The sequence below is a fragment of the Panicum virgatum genome, chromosome 2N (assembly GCF_016808335.1).
Source record: "Panicum virgatum strain AP13 chromosome 2N, P.virgatum_v5, whole genome shotgun sequence".
NCBI lineage: Eukaryota > Viridiplantae > Streptophyta > Magnoliopsida > Poales > Poaceae > Panicum > Panicum virgatum.
In genome coordinates this window covers 68,752,717-68,779,807 of record NC_053146.1, presented here as the reverse complement: position 1 = coordinate 68,779,807, position 27,091 = coordinate 68,752,717, and the positions used below count along the sequence as shown (strand labels likewise).

Here is a 27,091-nt window from a genome sequence, read left to right as displayed (position 1 = left end):
AACATCCACCAGACGACGACTGATGCAACCGAACAATGTAGATGCAACCGAGCGAAGGCAGGCGCAGAAGCGGAAACTTTCCGAATAGAGTAGACGACCGCCACCACCAGAGCTTCGAAGATGACGCCTCAAGGGAGGAAGCTATGCCGCGCCACAGGTGGCGGCGGCGTCCGACCACCATGGTCAAGATTTTCACCCGGAGCGCTCACCGGACAAGAGGGAAGGGGGAATTATGCTTCAAGAAGGTGAGCGGCGCCCGGCGGCGTCACCGTCATCTGCCCACTAGCAGACTTAAGACTTTCGCCTCCACCCAAATCCCTTCCTAGGGTTGACTCCACCACATCACCGGAGAGCCTTCGGCCAGCACCCCACCCCAGCAGGCCACCAGGAAAGGGCGGCCAGCAGGAGGCAGAGCTAACCTCCCAAGCACCACTAGAGGGGTGGAGTGAGTAGGGGTCGAGGCCACCGTCCAAGAACCTGGCCGAGGGAGCGACCGGAGCATCGACACCCGGCGACCAGGAGAAAGAGCACTACTACAGAACATGCCTTTGATCCCTACATTTGTCCCGGCTGCCATTGGACCCCAGGACCAATGGAGGCTTTTGTCCCGGGTCCAATGGCTAGCCGGGTAGGCGGGAGTGCAGGGGGCTTTTGTCCCGGTTGGAGCTACCAACCGCGACAAAAGGTCCAACTCTTTTATCCCCCAGGACAAAAGGACCATTTTGTACCAGTTGATGGTACCAACCCGGACTAAAAGGTTCTCTACAGGTTACTACAAAAAGAAGGCATCTCATATAGAGCCACATGTGATGTAGGTGATATGGTAAGGAATCTATGTGTAAGGCCTGAGGTCCTGAGTTCAACTCCCACTTGGCGCACATTAAATTTTTTTTGTGTGATCGGGACCCTTTGGTCCCGGTTGTAGCAACCCGGACTAAAGCACGGGACCTTTTGTCCCGGCTTGGCAGTCCCGGTTGCTACAACCAAAACTAAAGAAAGTTGGCAAGCGGGACAAATGAGGATTTTTGTAGTAGTGGAGCGCCAACCCCAGCCCCCACGAGGAGGAGCGCCCTCTCGGAGGTGGCGAGCGCCCTCTCGGAGGCGGCGCAAGCGCTCGGCAACCCGCCCTGGGATGAGCAGGAGGGAGCGCCAGCAACGGCAGCGCGGTCGCGCGCCCCCGTCCGCCTTGCCCTTTCCTCCCGGTGGAGTACGCACTGAGGCCTCGTGGCTCTGGTGAGCTGCTCCTCCGGTCTTTGAAGCCGCCGGGCGCATGCGAGACGCAGAGCTCTCAGCCTATTGCACTGTAGCCTGCTCGATGAGCACCTTTGCCTCGTTGCGCAGGTTGCGTCCCTCGGTCGTAGAGGGCTCCGGCATGGCTTGAAGTAGGTAAGCCGCAGCGACGAGCTTTTGGCTGGCCCTTTGCAGTTCCAGCGGCTTATCAACGTTGTCATCGGCCAGGATCTTGCTCAAGCGTGGTACGTAGCAGTCGTGTCTGCCGACGCTCCTCTTCGAGCCTTTTTTCGAGCTCCGCGAGTTGCGCCAGCTGCGCCCGCCGCGCCGTCGAGCTTGACGAAGCGGCAGGGTTCGGAGGGGGTGCCACCACTTGGTTCGCTAGTGGGGGGCCCTCGTTGTTCCCGTCGTCACTCGGCACTTCGTCAACCACCCCATCCGCCAGCTCGACCATGAAGCACTCCCGGGAGGAATCGTAATCCCCATCGCTAGATTCTTCAGAGGAGCAGGTGAGGCAGTAGTCCGTCGCGAGCTGAAACGACCGGAAGGCGTTGAGGTCACGGACCCCGAAGTAGTCCTGCTCCGTGGCCGTGAAGTTGTCCATGAAGAAATTGATGTCATCGGCGATCGATCCCGCCGTGTCGGGGTAGGAGTCGTCGGGTGGTGACGCGATGAGGTTGCAGATCGAGAGGAGGTGGTGACCCGGCAAGTCCTCGTACACTCTCTTGCTGGTGCTGACCGACGAAGCGTAGGTAGCAGCCGCGTTGCGTATCCCAAAAGGAAAGGGCGACGGCGCAGTTGTGCCCTCCTTGGGAGGCTCCGGGGCCACATTCGGTGGTGGTGCCGGCGCAGATAGTGTCGGAGCATGTGGTGACGAAGTGGCGACGCCGCTAGCTGCGGCGCCAGGTTGCGATACGTCAGCCTCAACCCACGTGGGGGAGCTGAGTCGTGCTGCCCTGCGCCGCTCCATGCGCGCTTGCCGCGTGCGTTGGTCCGAGCGCCTGTTGCGCCGGGTCGGTGGAGTTGGAGTGTCGGGGTTGGCCTCGGGCAGGAGAAGCTCCATTTCGAAACCGTTGCCGGTCACGACGAAGTCGAGACTCCCGAACCAAAGCATAGTGCCCGCCGGGAGTGGGCGTGGCTCGTTCGCCATCTAGGAAAAAAAGAGAGAACGAAGACAAAATATCACGCAGCGCTGCCCCCTACCTGGCGCGTCAACTGTCGGTGTCCTGACCCGGGGGCCCGGCACCAACTAGTAACGTGCTGCGTGATCCCTCACTCTGAATGGTTGATGCAAGAGGTAACACAGGAATGCACGGAGTTTATCCTGGTTCCGACCGCGGGGCCGTACGTCCAGGAAAGGTGTGCGAGGGCACTGTACTATCTTGCACCGGGGATGCCTGTAGTAGGGGATACAAGCGAGGCGAGAGAGGGAGGAAAGCTCCCAAGTCTCTGCTAGAGGAGAAAATGATTGAGGCAAGTGCCAATATCGGGGCTCAAGAGAGCGAGTGTGTTCTGCGAGTTACGTGTGTGCGAATGATGATGAGATCGTCTAGAGGATGGTGCCCGCTTTCCCCTTTTATAGACACAAGGAGGGGCGGAGTACATGTACGGGGAGACATAAAGTCGTCGTCTTCTCCCCGAATCGGGGTGCCGGGGAGACAAAGTCGTCATCTTCTCCCCGAATCGGGGTGCGCAGTGACTACTATACAAAGTACACTGTGGGGCACTGAGGAGCATGGCGCCGGGCATGGCGGTTGTCCTGGGAGTCGTCTTTGGTCTTGCGGAGATCACGCCGGCGTGCTGGCAGCTCCAGCGGGCGGCATGGTGGCTCTTGTCGAGGGTACCGTCCCCTGCATTTGATGTGGCGGCATTCCGAGGGTCCTGCAGGCGGGGGTCTTGCTCTGGTCAAGGCCCGGGCCGTGTTCGAGGGTCGCGCCCATGCCAGTCGAGGGTTCCGCAGCAGAGAAAGTACGAGGAGTAGGCAACACAGTGGAGGGAGCAGTGCCGAGCACGTCCGCACAGTGCGTCGCAGGTTCCCACAGTGTCGCTACAGCGTCGGGGAGCAGTGACCGGAGTTGGCGGACAGGACTCCGGGAGCTGTTGCTGTGCGGAGTGGCGGCCTGACGCCGTCTGACCCGGGTGCTGCAGCGGAGTTGTTGGCATTTAATGCCTACATACGGCGGGCGGGTGAGCGGATGGGCCGTTTGTCCTTTCCGTCGAGGGGTGGCCTCGAGCGAGACGGAGTTGATCTGCTTTCCTGAGGGTAGTCTCGTTACCCTCGAGCGAGGCGGAGTTGGCGTGCTTCCCCGAGGGTAGGTTCGCTACCCTCAAGCGAAGCGGAGGTGCGGGGAGCTGTTGAGGGCCTCGGCAGGGAGACCTCGAGCGAGACGGAGATTGCTCCGCGGGTTTGAGGGGGCTCGGATGGGCCACACTGTGTACTTTGGCCGTGGATTGAGATTCTTTGAGTCCTTTCCTTTCCTTCGGATTGGAAGGAGACTGTTGATCTTCGTAGGCCCGTTTGCTGACATGTGTTTTTGCTTTTTAAGGGCGATTGGGTCCCTTGGTTAGGGTGCTCCTAATCATGGTACCCGACAATTTCTATAACTAATGAGACATTTGACCGTATGATAAGGGGATATTGGACGTGGTTACTGTAGTATTACTATAGCCAATCATGGTGCAACTTGACTCATTAGATTCGTCTCGAAAAATTACGCCAATCTGCAAATAAATGTTGTTCAGCACTCCATGCATGCATTCATCTTTTTGTGTAAATTTTTACAAAACACGGTGTTTACTGTTCAATTTACAGAGTCCAGAACACGTATGTAACAACAGTACCAGTTTTTATACGCTTACCATCTAACCCTACAAAACCAAGGCCGTGGCTCAGACAGTACAGGAGGATTGGAGTAACGTACGTAGAACGAGCACGCTACAAGTGTCCTTCAGCTTCCCCAGGCCGCCCTGGTCCCAGCGCCGTCCCCTGCTTGTTCGCGCCGCGCCAGCATCTCGGCGAGCGCGCGGGAGTGCGGCCACTCGGGGTTCCCGCGCGACGCGGCCTCCCGGAACATGGCCTCGGCGCGCGCCAGCGAGTCGTCCACCGTGTCCTCCACCAGCCGGGGCGGCACGTCCGCGTACCGGTCCGTGGCGCTGCCGTCCGTGGCGCGCGTGATGGGCTTCCTCGTGTCGGCGAACTCCACCTCCGCCAGCGGCGACGGCTTGTGCGTCCGGTAGTACTCCCGGTCCTCCTCCCTCACCTTCCGCGCCGCGGACTCCTCGCCGCCGGGCGTTACCTCCTCCCGCGAGTCGCGCGCCAGCCCCGCGCCGGCGGACAGCCGCCGCTTCTGCGTGAACGAAGAGGCTGCCGTCGGATCGGCGAACTCCTGTGTTCCCCCCAGCTTACCTCCGGACGGCGCGAACGGCGGGACGCGCTCCTTGGAGCCGGGAGCCGGCGGCGTCGGTGCGTGCTTGCCGTGGCCTCCTCTGGTGGCCTCCTCAGCGCCGGAGAACCTCGGGGCGCGTTCGGGGTAGTCATCGCTCGGCGCGTCTCCGGAATGCACGGCGGGGTCACCCGCACCAGCGGCTTCCGTGGAGGCGGACAGGAGACGGCGTTGCACGGCCAGGAGGCTGCGGTGCCGGTGGGTGGCGGACGGCGTCGAGGCCACTAGCCGGAGAGCTCGCGCGGTTGCCATCGTAGTACTGGATGTCTGGATAGTTCTTTATTTCCAAGAAAAAAGAGTTGCTTTGGATGTCAGTTTGACGCCTTTGGTTTGTCAGCTCGATCGGTGAGCGGCGGCGAGGATGGCGCTCGAGCTTATATGATCGCCGGTGCTCGGACAGGTGGGGGAGGGGTGGACGCGTGGCGGGTTCTGGAGGGTCGGGAACGATGTGGAAGACACGAGTCGGGTGCGATGCGATGCGGAGAAAGACGCATCGTCTCTCGCTGGAACCTGCCGGAAGAACACTCGGCGGTCGGTCGGCGGCGGCGAAGAGGAGTCAGAAGTGGCGCTGCATTGCTTGCATGACTAGTTGGGCCTGCAATGCAAAGTGTTCTCGGGCTAGCATCTCTATCGGGCCTCATTTGTGTACCCGTTCACGAGATACGGCCATAAAATACGGCCCAGCGAGCGAAAATGAGAGCACGGTGACGGCCTGATATATCATATATGGGTCCATGCGTCTTTTTTATTTTTATATTTTTCAAAAACATTTTTTACAGAAATATATTTTTGATTTCACAATTTACAGTTTTATACCCCCGCCGCCGTAAGGGGGGCAGGGACTTATATGTAAATAAAAAAATTATTTGTGCGGATGCCCTTGGCGGGAGCCTGCCGCCCGGCAGGGGGGCGGCAGGCTCCCCCTCCCCGCAAAATTACAGTAGTGAGCCATTAGATGTGGTTTTAGATATTTTGGATACAAATAAAAAGAACGAAATAGGTGATACATGAGAACGAAATAGGTGATACATAAGAACAAAATAAGTATAACATGACGACATGTCCATAACAAAAATACAAAAACAGCTAGAAGCACCTCCTAACCACCCCGGCCACCCCGGCCATGTCGACCTCTTTTACGCTGAGCGTGGACGTGGTCTGTAGAGTAGGTGTGTCGCTCTGGAGGCCCTACGTCTCTACATGGACGTCCGGTGGCCACAGGTGTCTGGAAGGTAGGATCGGCCTGCTGGTTAGGTGTAGAAAATAATCGACTCCAATCTTCGAAGTTCGCCTCAAAGGTATCCTGTGTGGGCCCTATACAGTAGCAATTAAGATATCTTAATCATCGTCTTATAAGTCATATATTTGGGTACATATTCATCATACGTACCTGTTGGTGGTGGATACGAAGAATGACCCATATCAGAAAGCTGGTGGTGCGATCCTGTAAACCGTTCAAATTATTTAAAATATTCATAGAAATAAGAAGCACATGATAAATTCGGGCTACAGATTAGGTATTTACCTTGCGTTCCTTCTGCTGTCGCCGTAGGATAATACGAAGAAGGTCCAGCATCATATAACTGTTGTGATCCTATATGTAAATATAAAAGGAATTAGACTTCATACCACAATTAATTGAAATTAAGATATGGACTATATGTCTACCGAAAGGTCGTGGTGGTGCCTGTGTTGGTTGAAATGACATCCCTGCAGCTGGTGCCATAGTACTAAACTGAGTCCCTCCGTGAGGTTGATAAGGTGGGTGTGCATCACCTGTATGGACTGAGAATTAATTGTTGGCTTCAAAGTAGGAAGTCAGTAAGTATCCTCACGTACCTGGATAATGCTGCTGAGACCAATAAGGTGCTTGGGAAGGCTGCTGCTGTGTGGGACCACAAGGAAACGAGGTCGAGGCTTAGACGAACCGTACGAGTCCTCGTACGATGTCCGGCTACCAAAGGCTTCAAGCATGGAATGGGCTCTTTGTGAAACTCGGGTCCAGGCCGACTCTTGCTCATTCCTATCCATCATAGATCCCGCTCGAATCCTCATCAAATTCGCCCTGGCATCTACGTCCATCAACCTGCACATTTCAAACTACAGGCAAGAAAAAGAAAGACATTAACAATGCAATCCAAAGTATTTGAAAAGCGATGATAACTTTGACTCACCGCCCCAGCTAATGTCTCATCCCTATGTCGTGCGTAGCCATCCTGTGGTGTCGCAACATGCGGCTATGGTTGCATGTCAGCATATATCAAGCGGCCGATCCAATGCTGACGGCACATGATACAACTGCCTTTGACCGAACTGTGTCCTGACTCTGTCCGAGCAGTGAGCCTCAATGTAAACGTCGTACACCAACGCTGTAGTTGTCATCCAAAAGGCCTGGTCCTGAAAGCAAACCGAAGATATCCCGATCGGTGCACGAGTGTTTATAGCCAACTCGGAGTAGGGCTCCCACACGACGTCTTCAGGTGTCAACCGATCAAAATCAGCCACAAATTCAAGATAGGCCCGACGAGACTGTACGTGGGCCCAACTCTTCTACACAAAATTAACAATAATATGTACCAATAAGAAATACAAAGATGGTCAAACAAAGCAACATAATTGCATTTTTTACAATTTATCTGAAATTTCATAAACTTTTCTAGCATTTTCTAGCATTTCCTACAATTTTTGTACAATACATTTTTATAAATATATTTTTCTAACATTTTCTACAATTTTTATGCATTTTCTACACTTTATCTTAAATTTTCATAAACTTTTCTAACATTTTCTAGCATTTCCTACTATTTTTGTACAATATATTTTTATTAATATATATTTTCTAACATTTTCTAAAGTTTTCTGGTTTTTCTACAATTTATCAGAATGTTGGTAATCAATACCACAAAATTGGTTGGTAAACCTAATTAGTTTTTCTAAAAACTAATCTTAATTCTACCTAAATAATATTAAAAACATTACCTAAATCGTTAAAATATCATTACTGCTGCATACACTAATTATAGAATTAAACATACAAAAAAAATATATTGAGAAAGTTGACAAATATTTATTACCTGCGGTTCGGATCCAAAATCCGGCAGGGCTTCGCCGTTACAATTCTCTCCCACCCCTCCTCTCTCCCTCACCCTCTCTGGATGTCGTGGGAAGAAAATGAGGGGGGAGAGGGAGAGAAGCCTTTTATACAGTGTGGGGAGCCTGCCGCCCCCCTGCCGTGCGGCAGGGGGGCTGTCGCCCGGTAAGGGGGGCGGCAGGCTCCCACCAAGGGCCTCCGCGCAAATAAATTTTTTTTATTTACATATAAGTCACTGCCGCCTCCTTGCCGGGCGGTAGGGGTATAAAACTGTAATTTGTGAAATCAAAAATATATTTCTATAAAAATGTTTTTGAAAAATATAAAAATGAAAAAGACGCTGGGTCCATCGATTTTGGTTCAGGTTCGCAGAGACCACTGTGAACGCAGCACACGACAACGAGGTTTACACATCGAACATTCGAACAGCGTCCAAACCAAAACGACAAGTACTATAAAAAAAAAACCAAAACGACAAGTACTATAAAAAAAAAAACCAAAACGACAAGTGCAAGCTGGAGGCCAAACAGTGGCTGCTGAGTGAGTTGCGTCGTCGGCGCATGCATGGCCTGCTGTTGCCGGTGGGCTCAGCCGCGCCGAGAAAAAGCCGGAGGATGCAGTATGGACAGGCAGGCGCGCAGCTGCGGTACGTAATTGTCGGTAACGGTCTGGATGTTAGTAGCTGAACGAAAGGAATAATGCTGCCTGTAATAATGCCTGACCGATGCTGTTAACCTCCGGTTGATATCGAGGCATAGTGCTGAATTCCCTGGGGCATGCATGCATCATCGTTCTGCTGCTGATTGGGCGTTTTTGAATTTACCATTACCATTGGATCGATCGCTCAGTTCGGCTGGTGCTGATTTGCTGTGAGTGAAAAATAATGCTGTTGGTTGGTGGTAATTTGGTGCGTGAGAAATGCACTACTGACTAGTTAGCTGACCGGCCAGCTAGCCGAACAAAACGGATTTCTTCTATATATCGGGGAGATTTAAAACTTGCTTGTAACCTCAGCAGTATTTTTCTCTCACACCACTCCAGGCACCAGCTCCAGCTCCATCCGGTGTATCTCTTAGTGTCCATCCACGGCAGATATGTCGATCGATGACGATCTTGGAGGAAATGCAGAGGCCGCCGGGTGCAGTACGTGCAGGTGACTGTCAGATGATCTTGGCCGGCAAAGCGTTAACAGCATGCATGTCCGCAGTCGATGTGGGCACCGACGGCCGCCGGTATCCTATTACTATATATTTTGCAGAGTTCCTACCTACTACCATCTCCGCGCACGCGGTGACCGGTAACGCTAGCAGCCTCCATCTGAAAATATATACGACAGCTAGCCCATCGACCGTACCGGACCCAAAGGCAAAATGTGCACAAACGTACATGTTCCATCTTCTGGACGACACTCTATATATATATGATCCATATATGCATAATAATGGATCGGACTTGACTTGCAGAGGATTCAGTCCGTGACTGACCACTACAGTCTCAACGTACAATTCTACTGCGGAAAATACTTAATGCTGCAGAAAATTACTCACAGGTCCACCTAACCTTGCGGATTCACGTGGCAGGCAACTGTTGTCATTTTTGTTGCTTTTCAGGTTTTTCCTTTTATCTTCTATTATGTTTTTCTCTAGAGAAGTTCTCTTGACAATTATTTTATGAAAATTAAACTAAAAAAACTATATTAGAGGATGTGCTTACAAGTTAAAAAGGTGTTAGGAAAGAGTTATACATGAAAATTGTGATGAGAATTTGTCCTCACAAAAGTTATATGATAAAAATTATGTGTAAAATTATATTTACAAGCTATCACCGTCTTTTAAAAAAATAAAACAAGTTATCACTGTCTAAATACAGAAAGTTGGAGTGAACAGAAGACATTGTCGCTGTCGGAGATCGCGTGCCGTGAGGCCTGCTGGCGCGCGCGTGGATTAGCTAGCCCCTATACGGTACGGTAGTCCGGCACCTTGAGCCTCTGATTCTACTTGTGTTGCTGCAGACAGACACTTCTTCTGTGCTGTGCTGTTGATGGTCTTTGGTAGTTGCAGAAGCTGTAGAGCAGGGAAACATTGGAATAATGCTAGTGGCAGTGGCCTAGCTTTTTTTAATTCCCTCATTTTCTTTGAGAAAGCTTTATACTATTTCAAATGTGGGTTTAAAAATCTAGCAAGATGGCAGCAGCTAGCGAGTCAATTGTCAGAGAAAAAGAAACATTTGGATAGCTAGGTCGTGATCAGCATTGCAAAAGTACAGATTCTGATCAAAGATTTGAGCAAATTGTTGACCTTACTTATTGTTATGGGGTTTGCTCCGATCTCGAGCAAGCAAGTTGCTCCAAGATCCCTAGTAAGGTATCCAATGTCATCATCATCCAGAAAGCAATAAACTGATCAAATCGATTCCTTCTTGACTGACAAAGGAGTACTACGTAGTACTCCGCCCTCTATTCACATACGATAGTTTTATTTGGGATGGCATAATAAAATAGGTAAAAATCAATCCTACTTATCATACACAGTTATTTCCTTCAAGTATACTATGAACTACAACTTGGTTTAATTTACACCCTAAACTATGTCATTTAGTTCATTTTATCCCATAATATTTTTGTCCTTTTTATTTCTCCGTAAACAAGTTGAATTTTAATTTCGAATTTTGTAGGGTAGTAGTGAACATCACATTGCATATTAATAAAAAGTGTTATAATTTTTCGTCATTATTTTTATATAATTTTGAACTCCAATGATTAATATATTATTAAATATCCTAACCTATCAAAATAATGACAAAATTATTATGTATTTCCTAACATGGGTTATAATGTGTACTTTCATCCTGTAAAACTCCAACTTAAAACTCTACCGAAGCATGGAGAAATAAAAAATACAAATTGTATTAGGGGGTAATTTGAACCAAAGGACATAGTTTGGGGGTAAAATGAATCAAAACATGGTTTACGAGGTTATCCAGATTTTGGCTATAGTTGAGGAGAGTAATTTAGACTTTTTCCTTTACTTTATTTACCTCAGGAAAACAAGGAACCTTTAATGCTTAAATGGGTACCGATGGGGTAACTTTCACGGCCCATGTACAGAACAGCTATTTCCTGAGGCACAATGCTTAACGGCCGTCACGAAATTAATCATACACAGTTAATATCGCGTTGGTTCGAGAGGCAACCGGCGGATGGGCTCAAATAAAACTACCAATTGTAAAAATTACAGATATTGAAATAAGAGACTAGTATCATGTTTAGCTCAGATAATAAGACTATCAATTGTACTGGTGCTACAAACGGAAACAAAGATTAAGAGCAACGTATAGATAGTGAAATGTCGGTATCGTGCCGACTAATAACATCTTGGGTCAATGTGTCGGAGAACACGAAAATAAAGCTGAAAAAGATCCCCAAATTCCATTTCCAATAACGCTGCTATAAAAGCTCGGCTCCTCCAATGGGACGCTCCTCATCAGACGTTGTCCTTGTCACGCCTGCCACTCTCACCGCACAGTGATCCCACCACCGTACCACAAACATGCCGCCTCGGTCCAGGAGCGCAGCCGCAGCCAAGCTCCCCGTCACTGCCACCTTCCTCTCCCTCGCCCTTCTCCTCCTACCGCTCGGCTTCCTCGCCACCCACAGGACATTTTCCGGTGGCGTCGCCGATATGGCTGGGCAGAAAACCCGATACCCGATACCCGAACCCAAAAAACCCGAGCCCGAACCCGAAAAGTCCGAACCCGAAAAACCCGAACCCTAATTCGGGTTCCAACCCACGGTACCCGAAATTAATACGGGTAGTTCGGGTATTGGGCCACGGTACCCGAAATACCCGAACAACCCGAAATGATTTGTTTTTTCATCTATGATTTGATTTGTGTGCTTCAAAACTATGTTTATTAATTGTGATATGTGAAGTGTGAACTGTCACGGTTTGGACGTGTGAAGTGTTAGTTAATTTCGTTTGAACTGTCAGTTTGGACGTGTGAACTGGATGTATGGTTGGGTGTATTTGATTTGATTTTATACTGCATATGTGGAGTTCCAGAATTTCGGGTAATTCGGGTAAAACCCGAACCCGAACCCAAATTTTCGGGTACCCGAATTTTCGGGTTCTTCTTTTTCCCAACTGATTTCGGGTATCATTTTTGGAAACCCGAAATTCCTAAAACCCGAACTACCCGACCCGAAAATTTCGGGTAACCCGAAATGCCCGGCCCTAGTCGCCGAGTCCACGTCCGCTGCAGAGGAACGTCACCGTGTGCTTCTTGCGGGTAATGACGACGGCAATGCCGACGCCGCCGCCGCGGCGGAGCACGCGGCCGCCGTGGACCGGCACTGCGCCTGCACGCTGCACCGCGACGTGTGCGCGTCGACGCTCGCCACCATCCCGAACCTCGCTCGGAAGCCGCTGCGGGACGTGATCTCCGACGTGGTGGCGCGCGCTGCGGCGGCGGTGCGCGCGTCCTCGTCCAACTGCTCGTCCTACCTCCGCCGGCCCCAGGGCCTGTGCGTGCGCGACCGCCTGGCGCTGTCCGACTGCCTGGAGCTGTTCGGGAGCACGCTGGGGCAGCTGGGCACGGCGGCGGACGAGCTGTCGGCGGGGAACCGCACGGCGGAGGAGTCCATCGCGGGCGTCCAGACCGTGCTCTCGGCCGCGCTGACGAACCAGTACACCTGCCTGGACGGGTTCGCGGGCCCGTCGGCGTCGGAGGACGGGCGCGTCCGGCCCTACATCCAGGGCCGCATCTACCACGTGGCCCACCTGGTGTCCAACTCCCTGGCCATGGTGCGGCGCCTCCCGCAGCGCCGGCGGCGCGGGCGCGAGGCGCTGGAGGGGTACGGGCGGGTGCGGCGCGGGTTCCCGTCGTGGGTGTCGGCGGGGGACCGGAGGCGGCTGCTGCAGCAGCAGGGCGCGCCGCCGGCGGTCGCGGACCTGGTGGTGGCCAAGGACGGGAGCGGCAACTTCACGACGGTTGGGGAGGCGGTGGCGGCGGCGCCCAACAACAGCGAGGCGCGGTTCGTGATCTACATCAAGGCAGGCGGGTACTTCGAGAACGTGGAGGTCGGGCCGGAGAAGACGAACCTGATGTTCGTCGGCGACGGCATGTGGAAGACGGTGATCAAGGCCAGCCGCAACGTCGCCGACAACTCCACCACCTTCCGCTCCGCCACGCTAGGTCAGTTACCGACGATCGCCTGCTGCCTGCATTTCTTCCTCTAATTTTGGCCTGACGATCTAGCAATACTACTAGTCAATAGGCGAAGAGCAGAGGAGCAAATGGGGCGGCGGTAGATCATCGTGATCCTTTCCTAGTGGGGCCCCACGCGTAGGAGACAGCAGCCACTGTCACTCCATAGCTTTTTACTGCTTCTGTATTGCTTCCGCACGGCTGGGGTAGTTGGACGAGTCGGAGGCGCACGGAGCACAGCCGCTGTGATTTGTGAAGCAGCACGAGCAACAGCGAGCGTTGGCGACTTGGTGAAAGAGTCGCTCTTGCCTTGCAATTCCTGCTCTTCTACAACTACTAGTACCCGATGACTTTGCCACCTCAACATTATCTCCGACCCGGTAGAATGGTAGAAGCAGGTCACTCTGCAGAGTGAAGTTACTGTACCGGCCCCATGAATTGAAGAAGCAGCACAGCACAGCACAGTGTAAAATCGATGATTGCAACTTGCGCGCTGTTCACGACGAGCAGCTGTACTCGTCCTTGCCTCTTCCGGCGACTGGCCGGGGAGAAGATAGCTACTCCACGCTTGGCTGGCGCATCGTCGTCGGCCAATGCAACGGCCACGGCAGCAACCTTTCTCTCAACAAACTCGAGTCTCGCGTGGTAATAAGTGGAGGGAGCGCCGACAGCGTATGCAGATGTGATCTAGCACCGTACATGGATTAGTACATTTGATTCACGAGTTGTGTCCTACTACTCAAAGTACGGGCCGGGGCTCTCCCTTGTCTCCATCCTGAATGCTCTTAGACCAATCTTAACTGAAATGGAAGTCTCGTGGTCGTGGAAGTGTGATGAGCCATAAATTTACTGATATGACAGAATTGATACTTCTCTAGTTGGGTTACCTAATTTACAGTTTTGGTAACTATATAATGATATTCTAGAACCGCCAGTGCTAGGTCGACCGCCATCATATGCAATTTCCGACAAGTAAAATAAAGAAGTTAGCTTAATTTTGTGTTTTACTAGTACCGAGTGAACGTGTTAATCCAAAGGGCAGGATAATTTATGAGGTAGGCTCCACCACCTGATACCTACTGTTGTTGTTGTTGCTGCTGCTGCTAGACCAACCAATGTAGGGCCAGGGGAGTCCCTCGGCAGTAACGCAGACGAACCGTTCCGTCTCCGATCTGCACTTGCAAAAATGAAGGAGCTCTGCTTGCTTCCTTGCTTGGAGTGGAGTCTGCCATATATACATAGGGAGTGGACACGCTCACGCTCCTTAGCTTGCTCTTTGGCATTTGGAGTTATGCGGTGAGGAGCCGGCCGGCGGCCATTAACTCGGGCCATATCATGGTCCATGGATGGGACTTGCTTGCACTGGGAGTGCCATGGCTTCTTTGCGCGCAGACGCCAGACGAGACGACGACGACATCGTGCTGCTGTCTACAACGTGGTCTCCCGCGTCGCGTCCTTTTCTTTGTCGATCCTCTTTTTCTCTCTGTTGGATCTGCTGGCGGGGGCGGGGGCTCGCTCCATGGCGGCGATTGGCCTCCCGTCTGCTGGTACTACTAGCTGTGAGGTTATTTAGGGGAGAAGATGCTATGCTATGCTAAGCCAATCCTCTCCAGAGTCCGGGCAGACGATGCGATGCAATTCTTGTGTATGCAGTTGGCACGCCACTTTCGCCTGCTGGTACGTGTCGGGTGGAGGCGTACGCGCGTGTCCCTAGCCTGCACTTGCGGCGGTGCCTACCTCTAGTGCGGGGCTGCGGGCTGCCCTCTACCCGCGCGCGCGCACCCCATCGCCAGCCAGCGCCACACCACGCAAGTGCACGCCGTAGCTAGCGATCGAGGACGACACAGGACATGTACCACAGACTGCACACCATCATGTCTCCATCGGTCACATTATTATGGCATCTATCATGCGCTCATCATCATCAAGTACATACGTGCTCCGATCCATCTGTGGTCGATCGTAACCCTCCCTAGTAACTGTCTCACCATTGCCATTGCAGCGGTGGTCGGCACGGGGTTCCTGGCGCGCGACCTGACGGTGGAGAACGCGTCGGGGCCCAAAAAGAACCAGGCCGTGGCGCTGCGCGTCAACGCCGACCTCGCCGCCTTCTACCGCTGCAGCTTCGTGGGGTACCAGGACACGCTCTACGCCCACTCCCTCCGCCAGTTCTACCGCGACTGCGACGTCTACGGCACCGTCGACTTCGTCTTCGGCGACGCCGCCGCCGTGCTCCAGGGCTGCAGCCTCTACGCGCGCCGCCCGGAACGCGGCCAGAAGAACGTCGTCGCCGCGCAGGGCCGGACGGACCCCAACCAGAACACGGGCATCGTCGTGCAGGGCGGCAAGGTCGCCGCCGCCGCCGACCTCATCCCCGTCCTCGCCAACTTCTCCTCCTACCTCGGCCGGCCATGGAAGCTCTACTCGCGGACGGTGTTCGCGCAGACCAAGATCGAGGGCCTCATCCACCCGAGGGGGTGGCTCGAGTGGAACGGGAGCTTCGCGCTCGACACGCTCTACTACGCCGAGTACATGAACCGTGGGCCCGGCGCCAACACGTCGGCGAGGGTGGCCTGGCCCGGCTACCACGTGCTCACCAACGCCACCGACGCCGCCAACTTCACCGTGCGCAACTTTATTCAGGGCGACCTCTGGCTCAATTCCACCTCCTTCCCCTACACGTTGGGCTTGAGCTAGCTAGTTGCACAACCCCCAATAATAAGCTGCTGGTGCCATCGATACATATGGGAATTTTTAGCCCTTTTTTTTATTCTCTCTCTTTTTTAGAATAATAATAGTGGAGGCTGGGCCCAGCTCGGGTTCCGTAGTTCCTAGTAATCCTGAAAGCTGGACCTCTGCTACTACATGTGTCAGTTTCCATATGATTCTTGGTTGAAGTCTGAAAAAGCCGAAGGCTAATCATGGAAGGAGATGACCTCTCAATGCTTCTGATTCGCTCTACTGTGCAAAAAAAAAAAGCACATTCGTTGCACTGTTACAGCCGATGTTCAAATCTAGTGCCGATCACTGTGCGGCAGCGCGAAGATTGAAAAAGTCATATTCAGTTTCGTGGACAGATATATCGATCCAATGCCACTAACAGTACAATCGTACAACACATTGATGGATATTAACGCCTTTATTTACTCATTGTCTATCAACCACTACCAGCAGTGATGCTGCCATCCCCTAGTCTCGTGAGCAGATTGCTGTTACTTCGTTTATTCTCGAAACTTTACTTCACCCTGTCCTTACAACCTTGCTCTTTGCAGCTCCAGCTTCGCAATCGTCCCGAGATGGACTTCATCAGGGCCGTCTGCAATCCGCAGTGTCCTGGCAGTTGCCCATAGGTGCGATAAGACGGTATCCGTAGAGACACCAGCTGCACCGTGAACTTGCATTGCCATGTCAAGGACCTTCAGGGCCATATTTGGAGCTGCAACCTATACATTGGGGGCCAGACTTGTTGAATTTTGTTGCTACAGTGTTTAAAAAGGTGGTGCTGAGCAATGGTTTTACCTTGGCCATTGCGAGGATACCGCGGGCTTTCTTGTTCCCATGTCGGTCAAGTTGATCAGCTGCTTCTAGAACCAAAAGTCTAGCCTGCTCCAGCTCAATCCGGCACTGTATTTCATGTACAAGTGCATAGTAAATTAATCGATTGATCAGTTCAGTACTTTAGAAGCAAACCATGCAAACAATTACAAAGAGGACCTACCTTTGCAAGGTCTGATAAAAAGGAACCATGCTGGGCAATTCTCTTTCCAAATGCAGTCCTACTTAAGGCCCTCTCGACCATCAGACCCATTCCGCGTTCTGCTGCCCCTATTAGCCTCATGCAATGATGTAGTCTTCCAGGACCGAGCCTCCCCTGAAAAGCATCTTAATATGACAAAAGGTACAAGCCATAGTTGTACTATGGGTAATAACAGCAAAACTCTGCTTACTTGAGCAATCTCAAAACCCCGTCCTTCCCCAAGCAGGATATTTGTTACTGGGACACGCACATTCTCAAAAACAATCTCCGCATGCCCATGAGGTGCATCATCAAAACCGAAGACTAATAATGGTCGCTTTATTTGCACCCCAGGAGTGTTGATGTCCACTAAGATCATCGACTGTTGCTTATGCTTAGGTGCAGAAAAATCTGTTTTTCCCTGTATGAAATAAAAACTTCCAACATCAAAACAGATATATTTATTGCATGACACAACTATAATCAATAGATGTAGATTACCATTAATATCAGGATTTTGCATCTAGGGTCCATAGCCCCACTGGTCCACCATTTCCTTCCATTTATCACATAGAAATCTCCCTGTCTGTTGAGAAGATAAAAATAAAAAAAATCATAAGTATGCATAATGCACAATGTTCAAACAAAAGTAGGTGATGCTATCTATTTAAACTTTCAGAAGAAAGGACAGCATATCATGCAAATCTAAACAAGATCTATAGCTTTTTTTTTCCTGGACAAAAGCAGGCATGACAGAAGGTAGGTAACAGTAGGAATATAAATAAATTCTCATTTCTCAACTCTATGGTAGCTTAATTAACCAAACAAAAACTTGTATTGAGGAGCAAAACAAGGAAGCACAGGCAATGAAATAGTTGTGCAATGCAATTATCTAAGGAACACCAATGACATGCAGCAAACAATTTCGCCTCATTTATTACCTGGATATTGAACATTCTATATTAGTAGCATCTGAAGATGCAACTTGTGGTTCCGTCATCGCAAACCCAGAACGAATTTTCCCTTCCAATAGAGGAACTAGCCATTGCTTCTGTTGCTCCTTGGTGCCATACCTCAACAGGACCTGTAATGACATCCATATAGAACTGTCAGATAATAAATTATTTCAGTGATTATATAATAAACCAGTCAATGTGGAACACATGTTTCAAGGTCCTTCTAAAGAATAAAGATTGCTACGCCCTCCCCTACGTCCATAGCCCAACATGCACACTGACCAAGTGTATTTTTTGAGTAATTAACCAAGGAAGTATATTTTTTTGAATAATTAACCAAGTATTAGATTCTGGAGAAAGACAATGTGACCATACACCTCCTATTAAATGACATGATACAGTTACCTTTTCTCTTCCAAACAATCTAATTCGGGGGGTAGATAATGTAGGAAAGTATGATGCGTATAATGTGATCGGTGTATTACATTGAGCCTCTAGAGCGAATATATAGGAGTACATGGCTTGGAGGGCAAGTAGCCTCTCCTAGAGATAAAGAAGGTTAACTCGGGATTGCAATCAATCCTAAACCAACCATATCCGGAGTTGCCTAATATACTCTAACATCCCCCCGTAGTCATAGAGCTAGCAACACGAACGGATAGACTGGAGAACAATGGAGATATTCCCCCGCAGTCAGAACGCCGGTGCGAATGCTTCGACTGGAGTAGCTCATGCAGATGATAGCCCCTTAGTGCCGAAGTAGCCGAGGTCAAGGTGGATGTAGTCAAAGCCGTGGAGGAGGGCGCGGATCCGAAGTGTCAACGAAGGCATGCGAGTACACAAAATCAGCAGCTTCTTGCCGATGACAGCAGCAAAACGGTGAGCAGCGGATGGCGATGGTAGACGAGGCAGCTGAAAAGCGCACGAGTGTCTTCCTTCAGCAACATCGGCGGCAGTGTCCGCACGAAAACGGCAGTAGGCGCGAACTCGGATCGAGTGCTAGCTTGACGAGGACCGGCAGCGGATGGCGCCACCGCCTGAAGTGGCAGCGACACCGGTGATGATGGCTTGACCACGAGCGTCGGCTGCAGCCTGGGAGGGCGCAGCGACAACCTCATCCTCGGGAGTGTCGACGATGAAGCGGCGACGAACGGCAGGGCGACGCAAACCCGATCTCTGATCAGAAAAAAAAGAAACACAGCAGCAGCAGACTGACCATGGATACAATCTCGGCCAACAGCGGCGCGCGCGACCCGCCAGCGACGCTGGGGGTGGGGGGGCACGGTGCGGTGGAGGACGGGGCGGAGCAAGAAGGCCTCGCTGCAGCATGTCCCGGCGGCGGATCCCGAAGAAGGTCGCCGGCATGGACCGACGGCGCGGCAGCCCGATGTAATCCAAGCGTCTCCTGTGGTGCAGCAACCTAGCGCCCCCTTAGGCTACCTCCGCAGCCACGAAGTCGCACGCAGCGGTATCGGCGGCGTAGGAGGAGGGAGGGGCAGGGCGGTGCCAGATGCGCCGGGGGTAGACGACGAGGGGAGGTGACGCCGAGGCAGCCACGCCGCATCACCACGAGAGGAAGGTCCGTCTGCGCTGCTGGACCACGACGGGCGCGGCGGATCGGAGGGATCCGCCGCGCATCCTACGAGGGAGCTGCTCCCGGCGGAGATCAATCTTCCCGGGGGTGGCATGGCGGCGGCGGCAGCGGAAGCCTAGTTAGGTCACAGGATCGTGACCCTCTGGTACCATGTAGGAAAGTAGGATACGTATAATGTGGTCGATGTATTGCATTGAGCCTCTAGGGAGAATATATAGGAGTTCATGGCTTGGAGGGCAAGTAGCCTCCCCTAGAGATAAGGAAGGTTATTTCGGGATTACAATCAATCCTAAACCAACCATATCCGGAGTTGCCTAATATACTCTAACAAATAACAACTCTACTCTTGGTTTCCTAAGTGGACAAACATTGTGAAATGAATTCTCCCAAGTATATAGTGAAACGGAAGAAGTAGCATACTAAAGATAACACATCATTTGGAAGGAACAATATAAAATACTACGAGCACCTACATTTCGTATATACAGCTAAGTAGTGAAGATAGAATTGCACTAACATATTCCAAGAGTTAACCTAAAACAAACTGCAGCATCTGGTTGAGAAAAAAAAAACTGCAGCATTAAGATGATATTGCTAGTGTTATGATCTACTGAAGATCATAAAAGGTTCTGAAATTGCATTAAGGGGCAGACATTTTCAGAGAACAGTTGTTCCTCCAAATATCTGTATTGATGATGCTAGCTCCAAGGACTGACTCTGAAATACTTAAGCCGACAATTGCGACAATAACTAATATTCCGTATAAAAGAAAGGAGATCCTTCTGTCTTACCTCCATGTTACCCGTATCAGGTGCAGCACAGTTAAATATTTGCGGAGCCCAAACTGAACGTCCCATAATCTCACACAGATATCCATATTCAAGATTAGTAAGACCCGCACCCAGCAGAAGGTCATTTGAACTTCCAGGGGAAACAAGAGAGCCGTCCTCAAATAGTAGCTTTCTAGCTCTAGCTGCACTGTCTAGCTGCAGTTTAATAATTTTAATTAGCATAAACAAAGCAATAACAAAATAAATGAACCCTGTAATATTAATGAAAGAAATGAAATGTGCGGAACTTCTGGAGTAGGGTTTCAAAGGAAGAACATATACCGGAATAAACAAGTTCCATAGGCCCTCCTTCTTTGCCAATGCTTTAAGAGTTTCTTCTTCTGGATGAATTGTCCATCTTGAGGTTGATTGTGCAAGTTTGTAGAACTCACTCTCCATTGGGTATATGTGATCTTCAATAAACTTCATCAATTTCTTTCGAAGGTGCATAACTTTTTCGCTAGGAACAAATTTGCCTTGATCCTTTGTGGAAATTGAACCTTCCTGCTCTCTACCAAATTCTTGCCATGGAGCTGCTGAGACTTGAAAACCTAGAGTTGAAGGGAAAACGATAGTCAAAGCACAAATAGTCTGTCCAGAAACCAGACTCCACTCTATAGCATGAGATTGTTGAGATGAGGTTATTGAACATAATTACCCATAGAAGGTTGTTTTTGCAACACATGTTCTCTATTTATGAAGTCACAGGCACAGTCAACCATAGTATTAGCAATCCTGCCAGCAAATTTAGCACGCTCACCACCTGAAGCATTACCCTGTATGCCAATCCATGCAATTGAGAATAGATCGGCAGTCTTGGATTGCAGATTTCAGAAGTTAAAGATGTATACCATAGTCCATCTGTGATATACTCCAGCGTAGATAGATGCTCCACGAAACAGAGAAAAAGCAACATAGAACTTCCAATTTGCAGCAGGCCAGGGTCTTGCCTGTAAAGCATTTTAGAATAAGGGTGGAAAGAAAACAACCAAATGTAATGTGGCTTATCCATTCAACAAGTCTGGAATATGGGTGTTTGATGCTTACAGAGAAAGAACAGTATACAGAAAGGTACTCTTCCAGTTGAGGAATCCCATCTGGAATGCCAGTATGTTGGAACCCTCCGTAAGAAGTCCTTTCACTGAGTGTTGCATCAATAATATATGGCTGAAAGAGAAAGTCATTATAGTGAACACAAGCAAGTAACCTAAGGTAAACGCGAACGAAATGATATTTATATATTGATCAAGACATGTCAGTAATTGGTTACAAAGTTATGCAGAGACAGTGATACTAAAAAACCATATGTAGAATGAAAAACAGTGAGATTAAGCAGTGCAGTTTACTGCATTAGAAAGGCACTACAATAGCAGAGAGATAAGATCCACTACCTCTGTTTCTCCATGCCCTAAGGAGGTATAAAACAAAACATCTAAACTATTTGTTATTTCCATATCAGGTTAGTGAAATTCTATGTTGATAATCACCACTATGCAATAAAAAAGAATGTAGGTTACGCATGGGTAACTGGCAACTGTTACACAAAAACATTTTTAATACTTTAGCATACAAATTCAAATAGCCACCATTGCAGAAATCTAGCAGAAGAAAACAAGGTGCACATGAATGTGCTACACTAAATATAGGTGACTGACACTTATAACAACATTAAAATAAGAAAGTACTTCATACCAAGCAACTATAAGCAACATCACACATCTGATTCCCCAAGGTGGATAGTTCCCAATCAATAACACCAATTACTCGATCCTGTAAATGAACAGATATAACTATCTTACCCAAATTATATAGCCTAGGCAGATAAATGCATGTTGCAATACAAAAAATGCAAACCTCTGTTGGGTGAAAAACTAGGTTATCAGCGCGGAAATCACCATGAACAAGACCTGTTCCTGCTCCTGCAGAGGAATCTTCTTCTGGTACATTTTCTTTCAACCAACGAGCTAGATCGAGCATCCTTTGATAACGTGCAGGCTTCCCTTCACCAGTAGACGCAAGATATTGCTTCTCCCATCTTTCCACCTGAAATATGAAACAGGAACTATCTAAACATGAAACAGGCTATCTTGAAATGCAATGGAGTATCACAATTAAATATCACACAAAACAATACAACTAGGAATCTTTGTTTAAACTGAGTGATGCCAGTACTGCTTATCTACTAACAACGAAAGGAGAGAGGACATATTTATTTGTAAACTCTTTGTTCAGTAAAAGTACTAAACTGCACTTACAGAAAGAGGAAAAGAGTAAATCAACATGCAAGATATATGAGTTCTTAGAACCTACTTGTCTTTTGCAATAGTTATCTCTTCTCCCATACTTTTGCAATCCAATGGCATTAACATCAACTCTGTGGATGGCAGCCAAAGTTTTGGCAGTAGAAAAATATATAGCCCGCCTTTTAGATGGAGCTACCCCCTGTGAAAAAAGGGAACAAAATCACAAAATTAAAATTACCACGGATGTGCACGCACATTGCGTACAGGCACGGTACCCTCTCTTTCCACTAAAAGGTAGCTAGGAACAGTTTGAAGTTCTGGTCAATAAATAAATGTGATCGACGGAAGAGACTAAGAACGAAATAAGAAGTATACCGGCAACATGCTGTCAGGATATATAATTCCTTCCATATACTCCATTATGTAGAAAGGAGTTCCAATTACATTTGCATCTGTGCAAAGACAATAAACCTTTGGGACAGGGACATCCGTGTGAGAACCCAGAGCTTTGAGAACCTGCTTCCCGAGAGACAATCATGGAGTAAGCTCATATGTTTTTCATGCCAACAAACAATAAAGCAATTTGTTACCTATATTAGGGTACGTGCCAAATCACCGCAGCTAGATAATTCAGATAGTTTTCAATAGGCCCACAAGAATAACTGTCTAGTTAGCAGGAACTATACATTCCGCGCATATTTTTTTCATTAATCAACTGAGTTTACAGGGTTCCAAAGGGTGGGAGATGGCTGAGAATGGCCACTTGCCAATCCACTGATTGATCAATACATATGTAGAGCAGTGAAATGTGAAACGCGTAGCATAAATAAAACAAGGAAAATGTGATCGAACATCACGTGCAAAAATGAGAAAAACGAAAAGCAGAATTAGTGCTGAACCTGCAGCTTTTTTTTTCTTACTGTTATGCAGTGTACGGAACATAGCTCATCGCCTCATCCACTATTCTAATCTTCGCACGCTTCTGGATTCTGATTCTCGAAATTGAAGCTTCCATCCGCCTAGTACCATATCAGATTCGCAACCTTTTCGCCGAGATGTTGAACTAAACGGATCTCCGATTCATTCCATCGGCACCGCGCGTACGGGATTGGGACCGAGTAGCAGAAGAGCGGGGGAGGGGAATGGAATCCGAAACCGGACCTGGTACTCGCGCTCGACGGCGTGTGCGGACTGGAGGATGACCCCGGGCGGCTTCTTCCGCAGGACGTAGCGCCTGATCCCTCCCCCGGGGGCTGAGGCCTGGATGCAGTAGGTGGGGTTGGACTGGCCGTGCCCGAACTGGGTGAGCGCCAACGCCGGCGCGGGCCCCGGGAAGCCCGGGACGTTGGCGGCCGCGTAGCGCAGCAGCGCGGCCTCGTCCAGCGCGTGCGCCGGGTCCACCGGTCGCAGCAGCTCCGAGGTGAGCTTAGCCATCGTCGCCGGCAGCGGCAGCAGCAGCTGGAGGCTGGAGGGGAGCGGAACCGAGGGAGAGCAGATATTTTGTATCCAAAATATTTAAAACCATATCTAATAGCGCAATGCTGTACTGATGGTCAAAGTTTAACCTGCGGGAGCCGGGAGGGGTCTCCCGCCCCCTGCCGGGCGGCTGCCTAGCCTACCGCCCCGCCACCGGGCGGCGGGTACCTGCTGCCGGGCGGCAGCCTCCCCCCAAAAATCAAAATGCAATTAAAAATAAATTTTATTTATATTAAGGTCCCTACTGCCCGGCAAGAGGGCGGCAGGGGCCTTAATATAAATAAAATTTACAGATTTTCAAATTATGAAACCGAAAATATATTTCTGTAAAAACGATTTTGAAAAATATAAAAAAAAACCTATCCAGCTGATGTGATGTGGGTTTTGCCGTGTTTTCTTTTTTGGAGGGACTGGAGGATGTGGGCCGCTGGACAACTGGAAGGCCCATTGATGAGACTTAGTAGTAGCTTAGTTTAATCCCGCTTGGCCTGTGATGTTCCCCAAAGTGCTACTATTAGCGGAAAATGTATTCATCGCATATGCGAGTAGAACTCATATCTCAGAGCTGTACCATACATCTTCCCGATGAGCCGGGTTAGGAGGAGAGGGTTGACGTCGCACCGATGGTCACAGATGGTCTTAGAAGAGGGAGGAGGGGGTGGGAGGGAAGTCCGGCGGCGGCGGGTCGCGGCGGTGCCGCCGCTGGACGCGGCTTGACTTCCTGGGCTAAGGACGGGCGGGGAGCTCGAATCCAAGGTAATTATCGGCGGTGTTGATGAAGGGAGGCGCCGGAGGCAAGGGGAGAAGGGGGCGCTCGGCGCCGATTGGACAAACTCCAACCGCATATCCCCGGTCGACCGCTAGCTAATCAATGTATTAGTCCGTGCTTTTTTATTTTTTATTTGGCAGAACTGCAGAAGACATTTATATATTTGGCGCAATAATGTATGTAGCCACGTAGGTTAGTACTTATTTATTAGTACCCGTAGTTGAACACATTTGACATCTTAAAATGCGGTAGGTGATTTTCTGTACGTTGATTGCGAACCGTCATAGTAAACAACGTCCGAGGAAATTGACCAGCTAGCACAAGCTGCATTATATCGGTGCTTCAGATCTGCTATGCCCTAGCCCTAATAAGGCTACGGACGACCCTTAAGTGGATAGTCCACGTTCGCGTTTGTTGATTTTTCAAAGTGTATTCCTCAGCTCGTCGTGTGCGGTCATGGGTCTTAATTTTCTTCTCTCGCTCGCTTTGTTCGCTGTCAACCAGGCCTAATTTTCATCCCCTAATAATAACATGTTCCTCTCTTTTCTCGTTCTGCTCGATCGATCGGTAAGTATTGTTGCGACTTGCAATAAGGCGTGTGTTAACCACGGGTTGCCAATGCTGATAAATTAACTCCACACGGATATATATGGTTGATGTAACTCAAGTCGCTGTCCAGGGGTCGATATTTTACAGGCATGTACAATGCAAAACGTTGCTTCCCTTCTAATTTCTGCACTGCTTGCCTTCATTTTCTTCCCCTGAGCCAACTATTATACTGTACACCAATTAATGTTAGAGTATGGTCCTTTTATTATCTGTTAAAGATATTACTGTATGCAGCAATATCTATCCGTTGCACCAAAGTTGCTGCCCCTCTATGGGAAAAAAATATACTCGTACAATCCTAGCAGTAAGTACATGCCTTATCCTTTCACAAATAATTCTTTTAGATAACAATCCGCATATTGTAATAACTAACTCTATGAAAATTGAATACCTTATATGCCTAATTTAATAAGATTAAATTAATTACTAAGGGTAGTATGGTCATTTGCCAATAGCACTAATTTATCTAAAAATAGAATTGCGCCCTTCATAGGACGGGGGGGGGGGCGAGAGAGAGAGAGAATTTTACTTTGAAAAAATATTTTAAGCTAACAAAACGTTATGATTTCTAAGTGATTCTTGAAAAGTATGTGCGGATATATTGCTTGCTTCATGGATATTGAGTGTTAACAATGTGTAGCCTAGTGGTTACAATAGTCTCGGGAGCACCTCAGGTTCATGTTCGATCTTAGTGGGAACGAATTTTCTAGAATTTAAAGGTGTTATGCCTATCCCATCGACAGCGAGGCGTGTGTGGTGATTTCGTAAATCTCGAGGATTTGATGGCTTAATCTTCGAAGATGTACATAGGGGTAAAGTTTGCGTTCGTACGTTCATAAAGGGGTGAGTGTGCGGGAGTTATAAGTATTTAAGTTGTAATGTGTAATTAAAAAACAAAGTGCCACGTGCGTCTTAGCAAGGCTTATGTCGTCAGGTAAAGTCAAAAGACTCGCGTCCACAGAATTCCAGTTCTGGACCGTGGCAAGGTAACAACCATTTTTAACTCTAGTTCTTGTGCCCTCTGGCTTACAGTGGTGCTATAGGATACTAGCAAGAATGGCGTTCGCGTACAGCTGGATACTTCCTTCTCCCAATCATCAACAATTTAACAGTATCAACAATATATATATGCTGTTATTGGAGTATATTAATACGGAAACTTTCGTCGGCGGCATGTAGATAGGACATGGAATTGTGCTTTGCTTTCACTGAAAGCAACGTCTCTCTGCACTAATTCAGAGACATAACAATGCAAAGCGACAAATAGCAAGACGAATTTTCATGGCCTATACTACCTCCAATTGCCCAGCAACATCAAATTAATGTAATCGTTTTTTTTTTTGGTTCGTATCCAGAACATCTGATGTGTTGTGTACCTGAGCGCTCGAGCAAGTGCGCATGCACGCGCGGTAGCTTGCAAGTTGCATGCATGAAACCGACGGCCAGGCCTTGGGCCAACAGATTGAAGGCCGAAGCATCCGGTGGGCAATGCATGAAGCATCGTCATCCTTTTAATTTGGTTAGGCGGCGGACTCACTCTTTGATTCCTTTTCCCTTTTTTTATTTGCCTCCCGTGTCCCTTTTTGTAGGGAATTATTTTATTGGTTTTGTAGCCTTCGTTTTTATTTTCGGAAAATCTAAATGGAGAGCCCTCTCCTTTTAGTCTTGTAGGGAGAGCCCTCAAACTTTCCTAAAACAGAAAGTATAATCCCACCAAATTTTCAAAAATAGAAAGTTTGTTATTTTTATCTTCAAAATAATTTTATAACCCAGTGTTAAGAAAGTAACTTTCTACTCTGTGGAAATTACAAAAAGTAACTTCGTAATACATTAATATAACAAAAAGTAACTTTAAGGATCCGTGCCTTTATTAAGAAAAGTAATTTTTATATTTCGCGAAAGTTAAAAA

General features: G+C 49.1%; 3 protein-coding genes across 4 annotated transcripts; 1 reads left to right on the top strand and 2 right to left on the bottom strand.

The window, feature by feature from the left end:
* Positions 1 to 3,969: 3,969 nt before the first annotated feature.
* LOC120659044 lies at positions 3,970 to 5,006 on the bottom strand. Its single transcript, XM_039937117.1, has one exon. The coding sequence runs from the start codon at positions 4,923 to 4,925 to the stop codon at positions 4,179 to 4,181; it is 747 nt and encodes a 248-aa protein (XP_039793051.1). The 5' UTR covers positions 4,926 to 5,006; the 3' UTR covers positions 3,970 to 4,178.
* Positions 5,007 to 10,998: 5,992 nt separating this feature from the next.
* On the top strand, positions 10,999 to 15,896 carry LOC120662164 (pectinesterase-like). Its single transcript, XM_039941286.1, has 3 exons — positions 10,999 to 11,435; positions 12,000 to 12,957; positions 14,972 to 15,896. Exons 1-3 carry the CDS (start codon positions 11,313 to 11,315, stop codon positions 15,664 to 15,666), a joined length of 1,776 nt encoding a protein of 591 aa, XP_039797220.1. The 5' UTR covers positions 10,999 to 11,312; the 3' UTR covers positions 15,667 to 15,896.
* Positions 15,892 to 23,861, bottom strand: LOC120662163 (probable acyl-CoA dehydrogenase IBR3). 2 transcript variants are annotated; one of them, XM_039941284.1, is made up of 16 exons: positions 23,490 to 23,861; positions 22,704 to 22,844; positions 22,396 to 22,527; positions 21,940 to 22,128; positions 21,778 to 21,855; positions 21,133 to 21,252; positions 20,937 to 21,035; positions 20,744 to 20,861; positions 20,368 to 20,636; positions 20,047 to 20,241; positions 17,647 to 17,789; positions 17,207 to 17,291; positions 16,917 to 17,126; positions 16,688 to 16,840; positions 16,489 to 16,593; positions 15,892 to 16,412 (listed from the first exon to the last, which is right to left on the bottom strand). In XM_039941284.1, the coding sequence occupies exons 1-16, from the start codon at positions 23,760 to 23,762 to the stop codon at positions 16,221 to 16,223; spliced, it is 2,502 nt and encodes an 833-aa protein (XP_039797218.1). In that variant the 5' UTR covers positions 23,763 to 23,861; the 3' UTR covers positions 15,892 to 16,220. The 2 variants fall into 2 exon arrangements, with proteins under 2 accessions (XP_039797218.1, XP_039797219.1); XM_039941285.1 differs by having other exon boundaries at positions 15,932 to 16,412; positions 22,919 to 23,758.
* Between the last annotated feature and the right edge of the window lie 3,230 nt (positions 23,862 to 27,091).